General features: G+C 39.3%; 1 protein-coding gene across 1 annotated transcript in view; it reads left to right on the forward strand.

Moving 5' to 3' along the window:
* Positions 1–21,227, forward strand: part of appbp2 (amyloid beta precursor protein (cytoplasmic tail) binding protein 2) — a 66,693-nt gene that overhangs the window by 33,665 nt on the left and 11,801 nt on the right. The window contains exons 4-11 of the mRNA XM_052035652.1: positions 5,891–6,014; positions 8,283–8,451; positions 10,056–10,145; positions 10,926–10,993; positions 11,497–11,602; positions 13,208–13,332; positions 13,783–13,868; positions 19,800–19,990. Coding sequence (XP_051891612.1) covers positions 5,891–6,014; positions 8,283–8,451; positions 10,056–10,145; positions 10,926–10,993; positions 11,497–11,602; positions 13,208–13,332; positions 13,783–13,868; positions 19,800–19,990 — 959 coding nt within the window. The remainder of the gene's footprint in view (positions 1–5,890; positions 6,015–8,282; positions 8,452–10,055; positions 10,146–10,925; positions 10,994–11,496; positions 11,603–13,207; positions 13,333–13,782; positions 13,869–19,799; positions 19,991–21,227) is intronic.

Raw genomic sequence — 21,227 nt, forward strand, 5'->3', positions numbered from 1 at the left:
GGGGAGTGGCTTTGCTGATCAGGGGCAACTGTAGAAAGGGAGGACGTCTTGCAGGGATCGTCTACTGAGTCCATGTGGGTGGAAGTCAGAAACAGGAAGGGAGCGGTCACTCTATTGGGAGTATTCTACAGATCTCCCAATAGCAGCGGAGACACTGAGGAGCAGGTTGGGAGGCAGATTTTGGAGAGGTGCAAAATAACAGGGTTGTTGTCATGGGTGATTTCAACCTCTCTAATATTGATTGGCACCTCCTTAGTGTAAAGGGGATAATGGGGCAGGGTTTGTTAGCTGTGTCCAGGAGGGATTCTTGACACAGTATGTGGACAGGCTGACTAGAGGAGATGCCATACTGGACCTGGTACTAGGCAATGAATTTTGATCAGGTTTCAGATCTCTCGATGGGAGAGCATTTTGGAGACGGTGACCATAACTCCTTGACCTTTACCATGGTCTTGGAGGGGGATGAGCAGACAATATGGGAAAGTATTTAATTGGTGGAGGGGGAATTATGATGCTATTAGGCAGGAACTTGGGAGCATAAATTAGGAACAGATGTTCTTGGAAGTGCACAATGGGAATGTGGATGTTGTTTAGGGAGTACTTGCATGGGGTTCTGGATAGGTTTGTCCCATTGAGGCAGGGTAAGGATGGTAGAGTGAAGGAACCATGGTTGACAAGATGTAGAATATCTTGTCAAGAGGAAGAAAGAAGCTTGCCTAAGGTTTAGAAAGCATGGATCAGCCAGGGCTCTGAAGAGTTACAAGGTAGTCAGGAGGGAACTTAAGAATGGACTTAGGAGAGCTAGAAGGGGGCATGAGAAGTCCTTGGTGAGTAGGATTAAGGAAAATCTCAAGGCGTTTTAGACATATGTGAAGAACTAGGAGGATGACCAGCATGAGGTTAGGACCGATCAGGGATAAAAGAGGAAATGTGTGCCTGGAGTCGGAAGAGGTAGGGGAGGTCCTTAATGAATACTTTGCTTCGGTATTCACCAGTGAGGGAGACCTTGACATTTGTGAGGATGGTGTACAACAGGCTGATGTGCCAGGGCATGTTGACGTGAGGAAAGAGAATATGCTGGAACTTTTGGAAAAACATTAGGATAGCTAAATCACTGGGGCCGGATGGGATATATCCAAGGTTATTAAGGGAAGTGAAGGAAGAGATTGCTGTGCTCTTGGTTGATGATCTTTGCGTCCTCACTAGTCAGATAATTGGAGGGTGGCAAATATTCCTTTGTTCAAGAAAGGGAGTAGGGAATTATAGGCCAGTGAGTCTTACTTCAGTGGTGGGCAAATTACTGGAGAAGATTCTTTGAGACAGGATTTATGGGCAATTGGAGAAGCATAGGCTGATTAGGGATAGTCAGCATAGCTTTGTGAGGGGCAGCTCGTGCCTTACAAGCCTGATTTGAATTCTTTGAGGATGTGACAAAGCACATTGAAGGTAGAGCAGTGGATATGGTGTACATAGATTTTAGTAAGGTGTTTGATAAGGTTCCTCATGGAAGGCTCATTCAGAAAGTCAGGAGGCATGGGAATGCTGGCTGTGTGGATTCAGAATCCACCTTTTTAAAAAGTTTAAATTAACTGGTAGATCCTCAATGGCCTGCAAATGAGTGTTATCTGCTAATTTTATTCATCCTGAAGACTTGTATAGTTTTCTTGGCAGAGGCAACTTCTAACATTTTGTAAACTAGGGTAAATTATTATGGAAAACTGGACATAATTTGCACTAAGAAGTTTTACAGTCATTTGTTCAAGCTGAACTAATTTATAATAAATTGAGAGGAAACCAGAATATTGTGCTGAAAATGTTCCTGAAAAACACCATTCAGAATTGCCGTATCTTTTGATTTTTAAATGTTTCTAGTTAGTTAATGGATAATTTGTTTTGTCATTGTTTTACTGAATGATAGGTTTCTGTTTGTCCTTTTAAACTTTCCCGTTGAAAGTAGTTCATGTTCAGTTTGGATATGAGCTGCTGTAATGCATGCTCATCCAGGAGAAATTATTATCTTAATATATGAAGTCAGAAACCTGGAGAGTTATTCCCATCCTTAATATAACAATAGTGATCCCCTATTTCACGCCACAAACCATCAACTGATTCAGGTGGATGAGGAATTGAGCTGTTGGGGGGAGGGGTGTTGTTGGAATTTTCAGTTTTATAAATTTAGCCACAAATTTTTATCCTGCTCTCCAATTCACTTGGTGTATCTCTGACACCTCCCTCTCCTTCCTTGATCTTTCCATCTCGGGAGATTCCTTATCCACCAACATCTTCCACGAACCTGCTGACGGCCACAGCTACTTCAATTACAGCTCCTCCCACCCTGTCTCTCGCAAGGATGCGATCACTTTTTCTCAATTTCTCTGCCTCCACCGCATCTGCTCCCATGATGAGGCTTTCCACTCGAGGATATCCGAGATGTCCAACTTCTCTAACCGTGGCTTCCCCTGACTGTGGTGGAGAGAGCTCTCACCCATGTCTCTACCATTTTCCGCACCTCCCCTCTCACCCCCACCCCTCCCAGGCCCCTCCCAGGCCCAACAGGGATAGGGTCCTCTCATCTCATCCCACTAGCCTATGTATCCAACACATCATTCTCTGCCACATCCGCCATCTCCAACAGAACCCAGTCCGTAACCGCAATCTGCATCTCCCCATTGCCAGTCACTTCAACTCCCCCTCCCACACTATCACTGAGAAGTCAGTCCTCAGCCTCCTCCACTGCCAGGAGAATTCCAAGTGCAAACTGTAGGAACAGCACCTCATTTTCTGTCTTGGAACCTTGCAGCCCAACAGCATGAACATTTGAATTATCCCACTTTAAGTAATCCACACCACCACCACACCACCCCCCCCCCCCCCCCAAACAACCAGCACCATGCTGCTACTCTTCTTCCCTTTCCTAGCCTATCTTTTTTTTCCTGCCCCTTTTTTTCCTTTCTCTCCTTACCTTTGACCCATCCCCCAGTGGATCTGCTCTCCCCTCCTCCCCTACACCCCTATCACTATCTCTTACCTGCATCTACCTATCACCACCTTGTGCCCACCCTGCCTATCCTCTTTTGTCCACCTATCACTGCTTTGCTTTTCCCTGGGCTTCCCCTTTTCCTATCTTCAGTCCTGAAGAAGGGTCCTGACCCAAAACATTGTCTGCCTGCTTTTCTCCACAGATGCTGCTTGGCCTGCTGAGTTCCTACAGCATCATCGTGTTTTTCCTCAAGATTCCAGCATCTGCAGTCCTTTATTTCCCTTATTGGAATTTGTGTTCTGTATGGTGCATCACGCTAATGAGCCATCAAGCAAAACTGAACATTAATCTTATTTAAAATTATTTTGAATGGATAAGGCAGTATTTGATAAGTTAAAATTGGCTGAACATTTGGTAAGACATAGTTTTGTAGAGGTTGTGCCTAGTACCGTTAGTGTCACCCCCATAGCTGGTGTCAAAGATCTGCCACAAGGCTTGCCCTCAACCACACTCCATGCACTTCGAGGCCAATCATCAAGTCATTAACTAATTCCCTGAAGTGTTTGAAAATGAGTCTTGCACTCAAAATCCTCTGCCAATATGAAGGGAGCCACCTCAGCAAGGGCAGGCTGCAATAATGAACATTGCCATTGCCCTCAGTACACCAGCATAGCCTTTGGTGATCTGAGGAAATGGCTGTTTAGAACATCATGACAAACCCAGTACAAAGCTCATGGCCTACCAGGCAGCAGTAATCTCTGCCCTCTTACCTACTTCTGCTACCTACTCAACTGGATCAAGGATGAGCAAACCAACGTCAATGTTCTCTCCCAGGCCAATACCCCAACATTGCAGCCCTGACTACACTCGGTCAGACCCATTGGGCAGGGCTCATTGCTTTTTGGCCAGAAACAATTCCTGAAATGGATATTCTATTCTTAGCTGTGGCACAAAAAGGGGGAAAGGATTCAAGGATATTCTGAAAGCCTCTCTGAGTGAAGTGCGACATCTCCATTGACTCCTGGCAATTCGTAGTCCATGACGACTCATAGTGGAGAAGGGGCTTCTGAGATGGCACTGAGAACCTTGAGTCTATGTGTAGGAGTACGTGAAGGCCCAGCATAAATAGTGGAAGGCATGCAGCAACTTCCAAGCTACTCACCCTCCCAACTCCTGCCCCACCTGTAGCAAAATCTTCGGGTGCCCCATTGGCCTCATCAGTTACCATGGAACCCACAGAATTTGTGTGGAAGCGAGCATCCTTCATCCCTGAGGAACTGCCACAGAAGTTGAAATATCAGTTTCATGTGCACAGTAAAGTTTTTCTTTGCTCTTTAGCAAAATTTCCTGTGTAAACATGAACGTCACCCAAAAAAACATTTTAAAGTGAAATTAATTTTCTGTGGTATTTGTACACTTCAAACAAAGTATATATTGAATTTATAGAGATTTGGATAAGAGCTAGGAAAATGAACAGCTTGTGAAATACAAATCAGCAGGAGAGGAAAATTGAGGATTTTGGAGAAGAGTTGGTATTGGGTTAAAGAATGAGTGTTTACAGCGCCCACTTACCTAGGGTTTGAACGATAGGACTTAGTTGAAGGATTTGGCATGGGGTTTGCAAAATCTTTTGGAAACAGTCCAGTACTTGCAAAACTTGGTGTGGTTACATAAACGATTTAGCTTTGCTAGATGCTTTTGAATTCAAAGATGGACCATACACAGAAGTCAGCTGGGTGACAATTTATAATGTGAATATGGCGAATTCCCTCAAATTCTCCCCCAGTGATTAACAAGGAAGGAAGCCATTCAGCTTATTGGATTCACGCCAGCTTCCAGCAGAGCAATCTCATCAATCCCATCACCCTCATTTCCTTGTGGTCCTACAGCTTGCTCTCTGCCACTTCTCTTTACCCTACACTAAGGGATCATTGGCACTCTCAAAACCTGGGCTACAAGCCATTTCTTCCACCATACACTTACACTTACTACTCCATCTTTTCAAAAGAACAGAGCAAGATGATAGGCCCTTGTCCATACCAAAAGACGATAGCAAACCTTGAGGACCCAGGGAAAATTACTTTTTGGAATGAATAAACAAAAAAATTACTTGGATAAACTTCAAATATATCTCTCATCCCACTCCGATATCGTCAGTGAGGTGACTTTAAGAGGTCTAACTTTGTTCATTGTTTTTGTTGATCACCGGAACAGCAGATGGCACCTGCATCAAAAGAGAAATCAGCGAGTCAGGTGAAATTTAGCATGGTGGTGCAGCAGTTAGCATTGCTGTCTCCTCACATGTTTAAGGACCTGGATTTGTTCCTGACCTTGGGTGCCATCTGCATGGAGTTTGCACATTCTCCCTATGACCTCCATAGATTTCTGCTAGGTATTCCAAATCTCCCCACATCCCAAAGGCATACTGATAGGTTAATTGGCTACTGTAAACTAGCTTGTAAATAACTTGAACCCTAATTTGTGTGCCTTTAGCCGGGAGAGCTCGAATAAATTCAAGACTTCAATCTGACATATTTGATCTCTATGATGTTCATTAGAAATTGAATTGTGTGCTTAACTTCATGATCAGCTTAAATGAGTACTCTATCACATTGCACAATCCAGTTCTTTTATTGTAAATCTGCTGCTGAGATTTGTGGAAACTGAAATGAAGTTTAAGTGGAAAGCTATTTCGGTTATTTTTGGATAGTTGTGACAACTGTTCCAAAAGGTTTAATTGTATAATGAGAAGTCAGCTGAATTTAAATGTAATACTGTTTGATGGTGTGCCTCTGATTATGTACACGTATTTGAAAACTGTACAAAATATCCATTCATCAGCCAAAGAAATGTATGGAATTGTAAAACAGGAACGTGCTTGACAATTTTATTTGTTTTCCTTTTCTACAGGTGGGTTTCTTTCTGATGCAGGCTGGTACAGTGATGCTGAGAAGGTGTTCCTTTCTTGTCTGCAGTTATGTTCGCTCCATGATGAGGTACTTCATTGGTTCCGTGCTGTGGAATGCTGTGTCAGGTGTGTGATAAATAAAAATCTTTTTACAACATATTTCACAACTCCAGTCAATTCATTACTTCTAAGGTATAGTCTCTGTTGCAAAGTAGTTAAATATTGCAATAATTCACATAGTCTTTTAAACTAAGGCAGGTGATGAATTCTAAAACAAAGACCTGTGAATGCTGGAAATATTTAGTAAGTCAGGCAGTATTTGTGAAGAGAAATGTTCCAGTTCAATTGCCTTGCAACTTAATTATGTGCTCATATCTCTCGAGTGGATAATCACAAACACAATTACACAATTAAATCTATTGCTCGTGAATTCATAATTGTGACTTGTACAATTTCTATAGAAATTATCATTTATAAGTTAATTTAAAAACTTCATTTTAAAATGTTTAGCCTAAATTGGTTCTTGATGTTTGGCATAGACTCGTTGGACTATGAGGAGTAACTGAATTTATATGGAAAATGGATCTGTTTCAAAAATTGCCTGTAATGGAAGATCCTCCCTAACTGAAACATACAAGTGTTTTTTTTCAGAGAATCTCCAGGATGCAGCAATTTAGCACAAGGGGATAATCAAATTTAGCCCTTCTAAAGGCTATAGTGTTCTATTTTGGCTTGACTAGCCATTGCCAGTTGGATTATGCAGTCCATTTTAGTTCAGAATATACATTAGTTAAGTCATGAATATGACCTGCCTTCAACTTGTAACACAAGGATTGACTTGTACTCTGAAATGTAATTAATTGCAGTAGTAAAACCTTTTAAATTGGTGATTGTAAAATGTGGACTTTATCCTTTTTTTGCTCTATTTCAAGAATTGGCTGTGCATTTTTTTGGGCTAACATTGTAGGTGTGTTGCTCATGAAGCGCATCATGTTGGAAGCCTGAAAAAAGGCTCTTTCATTTGATGTTTATAAGCAGTGTGTTCCATGTACAATCTAGATCAGGAAATTGCCAGATTCCCAGCTACAGAAGCTCAAAGAGGAGCAGTAAGAAGCATTATAGATCAGCATGTACTGTTTTAATTTAGTGTTCTCAGATGGATACTAGTTTGATGGAAAAATGAAAAGGTAGAATCCCATAGTCCCTTGATTTGTAACCATCTGTAGCTAGCACCTTAGCAGGGCTTAGCTCATGAGTATGCTATATCAGAGCTACTCTCTTTGTTCTATTTATCTATCCCTCCCCCTTCATGGCAATTGAAGACTAACTTGTGTTCTATCTTTTCCAGATCTGATGAGTCTCTCAGACCTGAAACATTAACTCCCACTTCTTTTTTCACAGTTGCCACCTAACCTGTGGAACATTTCTAGAATTTTCAGTTTTTATTTCATGAGCACACACCTTTCATCTCTCCATTTTTCTGTACCCTTTTTCCCCTGCCACCCTCTACCACAGAAGAAAGTGAGCACCAATTGAGGGGTGGTGATCAACTAATTTTAAAACCGGTTTTAATATTGAGATTCAGGCACGGTAGTGTAGCGGTTAGCGTAACGCTTTACAGCGCCAGTGACCCAGGTTCAATTTTGGCAACTGTCTGTAACGAGTTTGTATGTTCTCCCCGTGTCTGCGTGGGTTTCCTCCGGGTGCTCCGGTTTCCTCCCACATTCCAAAAACATACAGGTTAGTAGCTGTGGGCATGCTATGTTGGCGCCAGAAGAGTGGCGACACTTGTGGGCTGCCCCCAGAACATTCTATGCAAAAGATGCATTTCACTGTGTGTTTCGATGTACATGTGACTTGTAAAGATATCTTATCAGAATTTTATTTTAGCTCTTTAGTGAAAAGCAGAAAATAAAACTTCCATTCAGTATGTTCATGCTAAATGAACTGATCTGTCAGTTTTCAGTTCTGCATTCTACTGCATTTCAGACCATCCTTCATTAAAACACATGGTGCTGTATGATAGTATATGTGGCATGGGATCTGTATCGGTGCTTCCAGAAATAAGAAATTTGGCAGTGTAAGGAGTCTCCAGGTCACTAGGAATGCATATGCCATGTGGCACTGAACCCATTATCATGCTCCCTGCAAGATGCTATAACATTCTTCAGCAAATGTTATATGCAAGGGGAATTTTACTCTTGCTAATTCCAACGTAAACCACTTTTATTTGAGTTTCTCTGTAGTTTTCAGCACACGTGAATCTTGCCAAGAACTACAAAGAAATTCCAAACTTTTATCTCCAAAAATCAACTTTAGCTGCAAAGCATTCAAACCTGTTGATCTATTTTAGAATTGCTAGCAAATAATAACAGTAATTTGTTTATTTTCAAGGTTGCTCCATGTGCGTAATGGCAATTGTAAGTATCACTTGGGAGAAGAGACTTACAAACTGGCTCAGACTTACATTGAGAAGCTGGCAAAACATGGTCATCAGGCAAATAAAGCAGCACTGTTTGGAGAGCTCTGTGCATTACTTTTTGCTAAAAGTCATTATGATGAGGTAAGTTTTGTAAAGATAAAAAGATACTGATGTATGGCTGGTCCAAAAAGTGCTGCATTTCTTTTTGTTCTTTTAATGGCACCGTTATCAGAAATTCTGAAATAGTAATAACTTTTTAAATGTTTGAATGCTGTTCAAAATTTCCAGCTGTATGCAGAGTATTTACAGTATGATAGTCCAGATTCAGTGTGCAGTATATGCATCATAAACTGATCTCAATCTCTGCTGTCATGTAGCCATAAAAATTATCCTGGTTTCTCATTGCAATAAAGGGTAAATTAGCTGTGATTTTGCCCAACTCTGTTTGGTGCATTTATGAAAATTTAATTTCTTTGACCTTTACGTAAGGGAGATGAAGGTTTATGTAATGATTTTCATGTTGGGATATCCTGCAGTTGCTCACTGTCCGGATCACAGATTAAAGGAGTTTCAAGTACCTGCAGCACAACAGTACAAGTCATTATGTTCAGAGAAGAGAGAAAATAAATACGAAATGAAATATTCATTGTTACTGGCTTTTAGCACTCTGGTCAGAGCTATACTTTCAGTATCATTATGGTGCCTTCGGTAGCAGAACAATTTATATATTAAAAAAATGCAGATTTGCAAATTACCTGAAAGAAGTTCCTGTATTGGAATGCTACAAGTGCTCCACAGCAAAGTACTTTAGAGTGTAATCACTCTTGAAATGTGTAGCAAACTGACACATAACAAGGTTCCACAAATGCTGAAGTGAAGAAATAATTACATTCCAGTATCATTTGTAAAATACTGTTCAGGGGACTGGGAAAGTTTCCCCTAGTCTTGTCTTGCTAGAAACCTAAGGTTTGTTAAGTTTCAACATGCCATTAGAAAAAGGGAACCTTTGGCATTGCTGCACTGGCATGCATTCCCACATTGATTTGTTGCTGAAATGGATGTTGACCTCCAAACAGGTTGTGACCTTGACTGACTCAGCCAAATCTAACATAGATCATTAAGGCATAGACATAGACTAAAGAATGACTTAATTTTATATAGTTCCTTTCACGTATTCAAATCATGTTTCTAAAAAAAAACAAATGTAGCTGAAACATGTTCATGCTTTTCCAGAACCTTAATTTTCTCTTTTGCTAATGTGCTACATTCTCTTTGCCTAAATTATTTTCATAGACAATCACTCTTTTATTGACTTTAATTAGCTGATATAAAATTGGTTTCAAATGAGCAGTTTGCCAGCTTCTAGGAAAGTTAAACTATTGATTCTACATTGCTGTTTCCTTTATATCAAGGAACCTAGTGTACATTTTAACTATTATAGTTGCCACGTAGATTTGAGTAGTTAAAAGTAATAATTGGGCTGAAATATTTTAAATATTTTTGTGTGTCTATCCTATGACTTGGAAATTGCTTATGTCGAATGTACACTGAGATGCTTGTATTTCAGCCACCTAATGAAATTGGGATGATTATTATAGCACAACCTTAAATATGCTCAACCTACTTCATTATTGCAATCATTATCTTAAAAGGATTTATTTTCTTGCACTGCATTCAGTTAATTAAACTTGTTGCATATGCTGTTTAAAGGCGTGCAATTACAATGCATTTGTCTTTGTTAATAGGCTTATAAATGGTGTGTAGAAGCCATGAAGGAAATCGCTGTTGGTTTGCCAGTGAAAGTAGCAGTTGATGTTTTGAGGCAAGCTTCAAAAGTGAGTCTTTTTTTTTGGTTAATGCATTTTGAAGTTAACTAGAAAAATATTAGTTTAAAAAAAATTGAAGATTATAATGCATTAAAAGATCGAGTTTTTTTTCAATTCAACAACGTTTTTAAAATGGTGAGGAATGGGGCATTGTACTAACATCTAATAGCATCAGATGTACCTGTCCAGTTGTCCTTTTATTTCATGAGCTAGGTGATGGCATGTATTTGTATTTCTTTTTTGATTGTTATCCAAATCAGTTTAATCATGTATTCTTTCACTCTAATTTTCTTATTTTGTACTTTGTCATGACACAACAGGCCATTCAGCCCATTGAGTCTATGCCAGCTCCCAGAGAAATCCCATTTCTCCCACATTTCCTTGTTACCTATCCCTTCTCACTTGCCCATCGACTCTATACCACACACCTATGGTAATTTAGAGTAACCACATTCTAGCCACATACAAACAATTAAGGCAAGGTAGAAATTCAAATTTTAATTTTTTTCATTATTGATTTATGAATCATGAGTTTTAACTATGTCTTTAATAAAATCTTATATAGTTCTGGATCATTGAGTCCTTTTGATTACAACCTACTCCACTAAATAATGCTAATTGATACTGACAACTGTCGTTTAAGCAAAAATAATTGCACTTGTTGCATATGTCTTCAATGAATTCCCAATAACAGCAAATTGTGTGTTAATTTTAATATGTATCAACATTTCTTCAAATTATATTTTGCTCATCAAGTTATTTGGAATTAGATTATTTTTTGCTTTATAGGCATGTGTAGTGAAGCGGGAATTCAAGAAGGCAGAGCAATTAATAAAACATGCAGTGTATTTAGCACGGTAAGTTCCCATGTAAACGTATCTTAACAGTGTTGATTCATGGTTAAATGTTGCCCAGGATACAGGGTTAACTCACAAATTATAGTTTTAAAATGTTCAATTTTTATTCAAGTACAAAACTATCTTGTTTATTTTGGGCAGGCTGATGTTTATTTGGATGATTAAGTTTGTATTTTACTTTTGTGATCGTCAGTTATACAAACCCATTCGATCTCGCTCGTTATGTGACAATGCAAAGTAACAATTAGGCCAAAGTTCAGGCATTACTCTTCCATTCCTTATTTTGGGATGGATTTTTTTAATATATCAAAGAACAAAATGAGCACAATGAAGATGACTTTCTCCACACAGCATATCGTGCTTTCTATCGAGTAGTCAAAAAGTTTTAACGAGAGATTTTAACATTCACACCTAAAGAGAATTTAAAATTTTAAGTGTAATGGAAATATGTCTGAATTGTGATAATACATGACCTAAGGTTAACTGAAGAAATTTATTTTCAGGGAACATTTTGGATCTAAACATCCCAAATATTCTGATACCCTCTTAGATTACGGATTTTACTTGCTGAACGTAGATAATATTTGTCAATCAGTGGCTATTTATCAGGTATGTTCGAAAATTTGAGATTTGTACTTGTGCTAATTTCGTTCTCAAGCATGTTCTTGTTTGATTATAAGAAGACTATTATTAGACTTTCTCAGACATGCAGTCTTAGATGACCTATAATTTTCTCAAGTTAAAAGTTGGGAAGATCAGAACTAACACCTATTATTCTGCCACAAATACCATGTAGTCTTGCCTGTACTCAAATTTAACCAGCCGTTTTTGACTGCTTCATTCAGTTCAGCAGTGAGCTTAGTTTACATCCCATATTTCTTGTTATAGAAAGCTTAATTCTATCTCTGTAGGTCTGTCTTCACCCATATTTCAGCTTATCAACCCTGAAATCTTTGTGCTTGAGTTGTACCCTCTGTATTCAGTTCTGTGCTCTTCTCTCTAATCTTTCAGCTTCTAAGTAATTCAACTCAAAATCAACTCTTATTTGTCCTTTCCCAACCTCGTACCAGATTCTCTTTACTTATCATCCCTATCCTTGTATATCTACAGTGACTCCAGTAAGTGCCTCAAATTGTTATTGTTCAGTCTCAATTTTAAATAATGTTTTAAGTCCTTTCTGAATGTTATGTCGCTGCTTTTTCTTTCACCTTATTTCCACCACCACTGATCTTGTCTCTTGCTCTGATGTCCCACTTTCCATCAGTGGTTATAACTTTAGCTTCCAGCGTTCAAAACTGTTCAATTCTGTCCACCTTGGCGTATTTATTTCTCATTCAAAAACTGTCTTTTGGGAGACTTTTTTGGCTACTTGGCTAAGGAAATGCATGCAATGGAGGGAGCGCAGTAAAGTTTTACCAGGTTGATTCATGGAATGGTGGGTTTGTCATATGAGGAGAGATTAAGGAGATTGCATCTGTAGTCTCTCATTTAGAGTAATGAGAGGGGAACTCATCAAAATGTACAAAATTCTTAGTGGTCTTGAAGGGATTAGTTGCAAGGATGATATTCAGCCAGGGTGGGGTGTCTAGAACTAGGGGTCACAGTTTCAAAATAAGGAGTTGTCCATTCAGTACAGATATGAGAAGAATTTTCTTCACCAAGTAAGTAATAAATCTTTGGAAGGCTGTGAAATTTCAAGGGGTATGTGGTTCATGCAGGAAAGTGGTACTGAAGTAAAATACCAGTTGTGATCTTATTGAATATTGGAGCAGACTCAAGGGCCAAGTGGGCTACTCCTATTCTTTACATTCTTATCCTGAATTGTGTTTAATATATTCACGTGAATATTGAGGGCATTATTTTTATATAAGAAAGCTTTTGGTCATGTTGGAAGTTAATGGCAGGTTAATGTAGGGGACTGTAAGGACAGTGCAACTTTGGCACAGGAAGAACGACTTACTGGCTAATTAAACTGAGACTATTATGGTCACTGACACCGCTCATTGGCACTCATTTTGAACTATTCAAGGTTTATTATTGTCATGCATAATGTTGCCTAAAATGGAGTTTCGATAATGCATTAATTTATAAAAGCAGATGGTGCAGATGTTGGTAATGGTAATAGTACTCAAAATAAGTTTGCAGGAAGTTGATGCTTGCAGCATATACAGGTTAATAATTGTAAACTTTAACTCTTAACAATTTGTTTGTTAGACAGCGCTTGACATCCGACAGTCTGTATTTGGAGGCAAGAATATCCATGTAGCAACAGCTCATGAGGACCTGGCTTATTCCTCTTATGTACACCAGTATAGTTCTGGGAAGTTTGACAATGCACTGTAAGTCATTTATTTAGTAGCATATTAATAACGTTTTCTGTTTTATTAGATTGGTCATTCAGAAATCCTTTTCAGAATTTCTATCATGTTTAGTTAAAACAACCTCTCAGTACCTGCAGATCAAAATGTTATTGCACATTCAACATTTTAGCTAACTTTATAAATGACAAAAAAGATATTTACAGACATTGAAATGGCCCATCAATACACATTTAATGCTCATTCTGCCAGGTGTTCTGACTATAGATTAGATGACTTGTATTGTTTATTTGTGATGTGTGCATGTCTTCCATGAACTAGTTTGACTCTGCATCCTTCCTTCTCATCTTTTTTTCTTTTCCCTTTTTCTTTTCCCTTTTTCTTTAGAGTTACCTGATAATTTTATTTGAAGGCCCGCTACAAAAGCAAGTCTGCATTTTTCAATGCTGAGTCTGTACTTTTCCTCAACAGATTTCATGCTGAGCGTGCCATAGATATCATCACTCATATCCTCCCAGAAGACCACTTATTGTTGGCATCTTCTAAAAGAGTTAAAGGTTCGTATGTTAGAATTAATTGTTTGATCAAATCATACATTATTTATGAGATGTACCTTCAATTTATCCCTTTGAGCACATAGAATTCATAGAGAAATACTTTGTTTCCAGTTTCATTGTTCAAGTTTTATGAGAAGTCTCTTCTGCTAATTATTACCAATAAAGGAGGCTGTTCAAGTATAAAACTGAAGCCCAATGATGGCCACTCTGAACCCAAGTCTAAGTACATATAATTTTCTTCTGTACCTAAGCTGACCGTCACCATAAAATAACAAGCTCAAGCATGCAATTGATGTGTTTGAGGAGGAAGCATCAGATGTGGATGAAGAACAAAGGACACAGTAATGTACAAAAGTTTTTTAAAAAATCAGTTGAGTTTATTGTCATATGCACAAGTACATGTATGCACAGGTGCAATGAAAAAGTTATTGCAGCAGCATCACAGGCACATAGCATCAGATACACAACATTCACAAGAAAAACATAAACAAATTATTCAAGGATTTTTGAGGAAAAAACAATTAGAACAGAACAAAACAAAGTCCATTTTAGTGCAAAGTGATCAAAGTGGTCATAGTTTTGCTAAACTGTAGTGATTAGGATTTTGCCAGTTGGTTCAATAACCAAATGGTTGAAGGGAAGTAGCTGTTCTTGAACCTGGTGGTGGTGGTGGTATAGCAAACTGACCCAACTAAAGTACTGAGCTGGCGTGGTATTACCTAAACTAGGCCCAAATATTTTACCAGAATATACATCCAGTCCAAATCCAATATAATTAGGCCCTTTGGAGCTTGAGTTGGATAGCCAGGCTCTTTAAAAGAATATGTATGTTACACGTGTTATCAAATGTTGTATAGAATTGTGAGCTGAAATTAAAAAAAACTACACATGCTGGAAATCTGAAATAAAAAACAGAAAATGCTGGAAGTACTCAGCAGTTCAGACAACATCTATTGGTGGAATAGCTTAGCAAATAGAAAATTTAAGAGCAAAATTCTTAAAGTATAATACTGTCAATCTTTTTGTCTGTGCTTTGAATCAATATCTTCCTGAATAAGCCAAGCACAATAGGCATTGATGGGGTATGCATCTTGCTCTGAAACCTCTTCCAAGACTATTTCTGCAGCAGCCATTTGGTGGTGCTCAAGAGCAACCCAATTGTATTAGTTTAATATGGGTATCTCCGGTCTCCATTGAGCACACTAATGGAACTGAAATCGGATATTTTGGAAACATACCAATTTTGAACAAAATCTTGTAACTAGAACTTAATGGCTTGTAATATGATGGTACAGTACTGAAACTTTGATTTGGTTTTCATTGTGTTTTTTAAATTAGTTTGAGATTGGTTTAGGTGTAACAGTGGCTATCCAAAATCCGAAATTGGTGTAGCTTTAATTAAGCAGATAACAACTGCAAGTAATTGGATAGAGATGAGAGAGAGTAAAACTCTGATAATTTGGCACCCTCAGGATTGGTGCTGGACTGTTAGACTTTCTAGCTTATTGGCTGTTACTCATAGTACCCCAACATACTTTTATTTCACTTTGCTGCCATTCAGTGAGATCATTCCTAATCTGTGACCTAATTCCACGTATCTGCTTTTACCCCATATTTCTGAACGTCTTTGGTTAATGGTTTCTTAATCTTCGATATAAAATTAACAACCGAGTATCCAGTGCTATTTTTGGATGCATCTATGATTTTTCTTTTGTGTACAAGTATTCCCTGAAGGATTGGCCCCATTTTTTGGCTGTGAACCCTGGCCCTAGACTTCCTGACCAGTGAAAATTATTTTCCTCCATCTATTCTGTTTTTCCCTTGATTTAATTGATATTTTCGAAATACTATATCTTAACCATGAATCTTTTCAATTATTTTCTGTTTTTGTCCATGATATCATAAGATGTACATGCATCTCCAAGTGTGTTTAGATCAACATTCCCTTTAAATCTTCACTTTTTAGAAATTATTTGATCCAAAGTGTATCACCTTTTGCATACAGTAAATCCTTTCTCATACATTTAAATTCCATACTGTCACAAATTCATGGTCAAACTCCACCAGTACATTATTCCCTGAGAAGAGACCACATTGTGTGCACTGAATGCAGTACACTATAGAGTGAAACAAGTGCACGTGAATCATTGCTTTACCTAGAAAATCATTTTGGGTCCCAGGTGCCGCAGGTGAGCAAACGCATCACCAAGCTCTAAGATCTGGGACTCAACACCTCACTTTGCAACTGGATCCTTGACTTTCTGATCAACAGATCGCAATCAGTAAGGATCGGCAGCAACACCTCCGCCATGATTATTCTCAACACTGGCGCCCCACAAGGTTGTGTCCTCAGCCCCCTACTCTACTCTCTCTATACTCACGACTGCATGGTCAGATTCTGCTCTAACTCCACACCTGCAAGTTTGCAGATGATACCACCATCGTGGGCTGTATCTCAAATAACGATGAGTCAGGAGAGTACAGGAAGGAGATGGAGAGCTTAGTAAAATGGTGTCATGACAACAACCTTTCCCTCAGTGTCAGCAAAACAAAAGAGCTGGTCATTGACTTCAGCAAGGGGGGGTGGTGCACGTTTCCTGTCCAGATCAATGATGCTGAGGTCAAGAGGGTAGAGAAGTTCAAGTTCCTGGGAATGAACATCACCAATAGGCTGTCCTGGTCCAACCACATAGACGCCATGGCCAAGAGAGCTCACCAGCACCTCTACTTCCTCAGGAGGCTAAAGAAATTTGGCATGTCCCCTTGAGGCTCACCAACTTTTATTGATGCACCATAAAAAGCATCCTATCTGGATGCATCATGGCTCGGTATGGCAACTGCTCTGCCCATGACCGCAAGAAACTGCAGAGTTGTGGACACAGCTCAGCACATCACGGAAACCAGCCTCCACTCTATGGATTCTGTCTATACTACTTGCTGTCTTGGTAAAGTAGCCAGCATAATCAAAGACCCCATCCACCCTGGACATTCTTTCTCCTCCCCTCTCCCATCAGGAAGAAATCAGAAAACCCTGAGAGCACATACCACCAGACTCAAGGACTGCTGTTATAAGACTATTGAATGGTTCCCTAGTATGATAAGATGTTCCCTCACAATCTACCCTATTATGACCTTGCACCTTATTGTTTTCCTGCATTGCACTTTCTCTGTAGCTGTTTCATTTTATTCTGCATTCTGTTATTGTTTTACCTTGTACTACCTCAATGCATTTGTAATGAATTGATCTGTATGAATGGCATGCAAGACAAGTTTTTCACTGTACCTCGGTACATGTGACAATAAACCAATTCCAAGTTCAGACTTCAAGATTCCACCATGAGACATGTATTCCCCTCCCTTGCCTTTTCAACATTTTAAAGGAATGGTTCCCTTTGTGACTTCCCAGTCCACTCTTCCATCACCACTCTGTCTTATGGCACTTGTGCATGCAACCGCAGAATTTGTTGCACCTGTCCATTCACCTCTTCCCACAATCCTGAGCCCCAAACAGTCTTTCCAGGTGAAGTAACAATTCACTTGCACTTCCAATCTAGTGTACTACTGCCTTCAGTTTTCATGTATGGTCTCTTCTAGACTGCAGAAACCAAATGCAGATTGGATTATTACTTTGTGGAACACGTCTGTTCAGACTGAGACCCAAGTTGCCTATTTTAATTCTCCATCACACTCCCACTCTGACCTATCTGCCTACAGCCTCTTGCCTATTTTAATTCTCCATCACACTCCCACTCTGACCTATCTGCCTACAGCCTCTTGCACCATTATATCAGGTCTCTAAGCAAACTGAAGGAACAACACCTCTGTTCTCGGGGCACTTTACACCATTTCTGGAATAGGTGTTGAATTCTCTAACTTAAGGATGAGACAGTGGTGCAGTTAGTAGAGCCCCTGCTTCAGCTCTTGCGACCCAAATTCAATCCTGCATTTGTAAACTCATTTGTTTTTTCTATTTCCCATTCTAAAGAAGAGTCTCAGACCTGAAACTTGAAATCAGTTTCTCTTTCCAGTGATGCTGCCTGACCTGAGTGCTTGTAGTGTTTTTCTGTTTTTTTTAAATTTCAGATATCGTCATAGTCAAGCAGAAACATGCTCTGTCAATGTCCATGCCACCTGTTCTACCTATCTACACTAATCCCATTTACCCTCATTAGTCTGTAGCCTTCTATGTCTTGACAATTCAAGAACGTGCCTTAAATACTTATTAAATGTGGTGAGAGTATCTTTACCGTCTCTTCAGGAAGTGGATTCAAGGCTCTAGCCACTCTGGAGAAATTTCTCCCTCTGATCCTCTCTGAAGCTCTTCTTACCTTAAACTTGTGGTCTCTACACCTCTGCCGTGGAGAAAGGTTTTTTTTCTATCTACCTTATGTATTCCCCTCATAATTTTATATACCTCTATCAACTCACACCTCGGCTTCCTCCATTCCAGTGAAAGCAAATCCAGTATCTCCTTCTAACTGAAATGCTCCAATCCAGGCAACATCCTGGGGAATCTCCTCTTCACCCTCTCCAGTGCAATTACATCCTTCCTATAGTGTGGTGACCAGAAATGCACATGGTAACCAATGTTATTGTAAAGTTGTAGCATGATGTGCCAACTCTTATATTCTGTGCCACAGCTAATGAAGGCAAGCATCCTTCACCACCACATACACCTGTGCTTTCAGGGATCTCTGGTCTTGTACCCCCAGGTCCCTCTGTTCATCAACACTCCCTAGGTCCCTACCATTTACTATGTATGTCCTACCATTGTTTGCCCTCTCAGATTGCATCACCTCCACATTTGTCAAAATCAAATTCCATTTGACATTGCTTCACCCAACGTTCCTTGTAAGATGTCTTCTGGAATGCCACATAAATGATGTACTTGGAAATTCCCTGACCACTATTTTAGTCACCTCGTCAAAACAAAAGCTCTGTCAAACTATATCCTTTAAAAATGCAAGCTGGCTAACTTTGATCAACTGAAAACACTGAAGGTGTTCAGTCAGTCGTTAATTATGGATTCTAGTAATTTCCCAATAACAGATATTAAGCTCATTGGTTTCCCATGCTTACTTTTAAATTACATTATGCATTTTTTTTCTGTCTGAAGTAGTGGTTCCTCAGTTGAAAGAATTTTGAAAGGTTATGTTGGGAAATCTGCAGTGTTAACTCCCATTTGTTTCTACAAAAGAATTTTAAAGCAATCTGGTATTGAGGATAGGGCCATTGTTTATTTGTTAGTGTTGTTCTATTCACACCAACTTTGATTCCACTTCCCTCTTTCAGTATTAGCTTTCTTGCCTTCCTCAACTGTAGATATTGAAGCAAACATTGAACATCAATTTTTCCTTATTTTCAAGATCAATTGGTTTGCATTTTATTTGGAAGTAAGAAATTATTAAGTGTAGCAACACACTGCTGGCTTAGAATAGCAGATGTCTGCATGAGTCAAGGAAAGCCTCCAATTGTGGGTTGAATCCTCTGCAAACATTCTTAGGTCCCAAAATGTAGTAGTCAGCTCTTGGGTAGATAGTTTGTGAGACCAGAATCAAATCTGATTACTACCTTCACCTACATTTCTGCTTAATTTTTGATATTTTACTGCATTGATTTGTGATATATCTGACGTTAGTCAGTCTTAAAATCTTGATTTCAAATTATTTGTGAATGGCTAGAGAATTCAAGTGGGATGTGGTGTAATTTTTTTCTAAATAGGAAAGAAGATAATTTTAGCTTGGGTTTTATCTTAATATTAAAAACTAGCATTTATTGCACCTTCCTAAATTGACCTGGAGAAGGTGGTGATGAAATGCTTTCACCATATGGTAGACTTCTACTCTTAATCTTCAGGATTTATGGACTTGTTTAGATATGCCTTGTGAAATCTACTTGTTGGTTGATTTGCGCCACTTGTTTATTTTGCAGCACTTATATTGGAGGAAATTGCCATTGACTGTCATAATAAAGAAACTGAGCAGCGACTCCTTCAGGAGGCCCATGATTTGCACCTTTCTTCACTCCAGTTAGCCAAAAAAGCCTTTGGAGAATTCAATGTGCAGACAGCAAAGCACTATGGAAACTTGGGCAGACTCTATCAATCAATGCGGAAATTCAAGGTAATGTTTAATGCATGGCTTTTGGAGTCAAAAGTTGGGATTTTCAAAACCCATTTTATTCAGAGTCCAGTCCTACCTACCCCTTACCTTTATACTTATTCTGATCTGTCCATGCCTTGTAAATGAAGTATTCCCATTTCAGAAAGTCCTTGTTGTTTCATCACCTTCTAGCCATGTGCAAAATCCTGTCTTTGGGTCCAACATGATAAAAATGGAAACACTGTAGGCAGCAGATGGTGCTGGTGCTTTCATAGAAACAAAATGCTTTGATGTTCAGGGTTGTCCCAGGGTATTAGGCTTATATGTCCAAAAAACTTGCTGTTAGGTCCTTTCATTCCAAACAAAACTGTTAGGTTCACCAAATCACACCAGTGCCACTGGCTGACTGTCATCTACAAGAAGACCAGAGGGATGTGGAAGCTAAACATGAAAGCGTCAAGAAGCTCAAGGGTTTACACAAGTTGGAGAACTGTGAAGTTCTCTTTGATTCCCCTTTGCACTGGTTGGAAGCAATCAAGGCAAACATCGAGGCTCTTCATTTTCAAGAGCATTGAGGAAACCAGAGAGTCTGAGGGAGATGTAGCAACTCCAGGAAAGAATGGAGAATCTACTGTTAATGTATTCAATGGTGGTGGATGTTGAGGAAGAGCTCCAAGAAGTAAAAAGCTGGTAATGTTTACCCTGGCTTCTGAATCCTCCAAGATCATTTCCCAATCTAGAATCTGCTTTGTGGAGCAGGATGAGATGCGTACATATTTCTTAGAAGGTTCACAGAGGGCTCTGTGATCAGCAATCTGAGAGAAGAGGTTGGATCAATAACATCCTCACAGCCTGACATATTAAGCATCTGCAAATCCTTCTGTGTTGTACTATGCCATCTAACAGCTACAAAAACTCTCAGAAATTCCTATCTTCTGTCTCTGAGTTAGATGACAATAAGCAATCAAGTCTAGACCAACTGTTAACCCAAGATGAGCAAACAAGTTTGGTCCTTTGGGGCAAGCAAGCTTGAAGTGATGGCTTGCCAGTTGACTTCTACTGGATACATTGGACTGGATCAACCCTCATCTGCCAGAAGTGTACAAAACTGTAATTCTAACTTGTAGCATGTCAGGTTGCAAGAGGAAAGAAATTATTGCCCTGATCTCCAAACAAGAGAAGGAGGAAATCAGAAATTGCTGCTTTATGTGGGTTACAAGATTCTGTCCTGTTGGGTCAGGTCTGTTCTGGGCCTGGT

The sequence above is a fragment of the Pristis pectinata genome, chromosome 21 (assembly GCF_009764475.1).
Source record: "Pristis pectinata isolate sPriPec2 chromosome 21, sPriPec2.1.pri, whole genome shotgun sequence".
Lineage (NCBI taxonomy): Eukaryota > Metazoa > Chordata > Chondrichthyes > Rhinopristiformes > Pristidae > Pristis > Pristis pectinata.